This window comes from Carlito syrichta, unplaced genomic scaffold (assembly GCF_000164805.1).
Source record: "Carlito syrichta isolate Samal-C Ts95f unplaced genomic scaffold, Tarsius_syrichta-2.0.1 Scaffold314050, whole genome shotgun sequence".
NCBI lineage: Eukaryota > Metazoa > Chordata > Mammalia > Primates > Tarsiidae > Carlito > Carlito syrichta.
In genome coordinates this window covers 242972-243497 of record NW_007258146.1, presented here as the reverse complement: position 1 = coordinate 243497, position 526 = coordinate 242972, and the positions used below count along the sequence as shown (strand labels likewise).

Genomic DNA, 526 nt, shown 5'->3' with positions numbered 1-526 from the left:
ACTCCCTCCCCCTCCCCCTCCCCTCTGCCGGCCGTCGGTGGGCTGGGGGCGTCCCCCACTCCGCGCGGCCCCCCGGAGGGCAAAAGCTGCGCCTGCTGAGTTCGGGGGGTCGGGACATATTGGGATCGTATGACCACGCACGTGGCGTCAATGACAAAGACGCCCTCTCCACGAGCCGGGCCCCGGGAGCCGCGGGGCAACGTGTGGGCGCGGCGGGTGGCCTTCCAGCCCTCCGGGGTCTCGGGTCCTGCCCCCGCTCCGTGACCCAGGGACTCCCTCCATCCCGTGCCGCCTGGAGCCCAGGGTCTGGGGAGTGTCTGGCTATGCCGGGGCGGCTGCCTTTGCGGGGAGGGCACCCAGCCTTTGGGGAGCCAGATGTGTTCTCGTCCTTCTTTCCCTTCCCTCGAGCCCTTGAGGTGGTGCCTGGACCTGGGAGCGGGGCGTGGGGGGCTGGGGCTCGCAGGTGCAGACCCCGCGGGAGCCGGCTCGGCGCCGGGGTTCCCTGAGGCTCTGGTTTGGGAATGGC

The 526-nt window shown here is 72.1% G+C and overlaps 1 protein-coding gene across 1 annotated transcript in view; it reads right to left on the bottom strand.

Moving 5' to 3' along the window:
* The window catches only part of DDN (dendrin), a 4348-nt gene that overhangs the window by 2373 nt on the left and 1449 nt on the right, over nt 1-526 (bottom strand). The window contains exon 3 of the mRNA XM_021718978.1: nt 3-510. Within this exon, the coding sequence (XP_021574653.1) occupies nt 3-510 (508 nt within the window). The remainder of the gene's footprint in view (nt 1-2; nt 511-526) is intronic.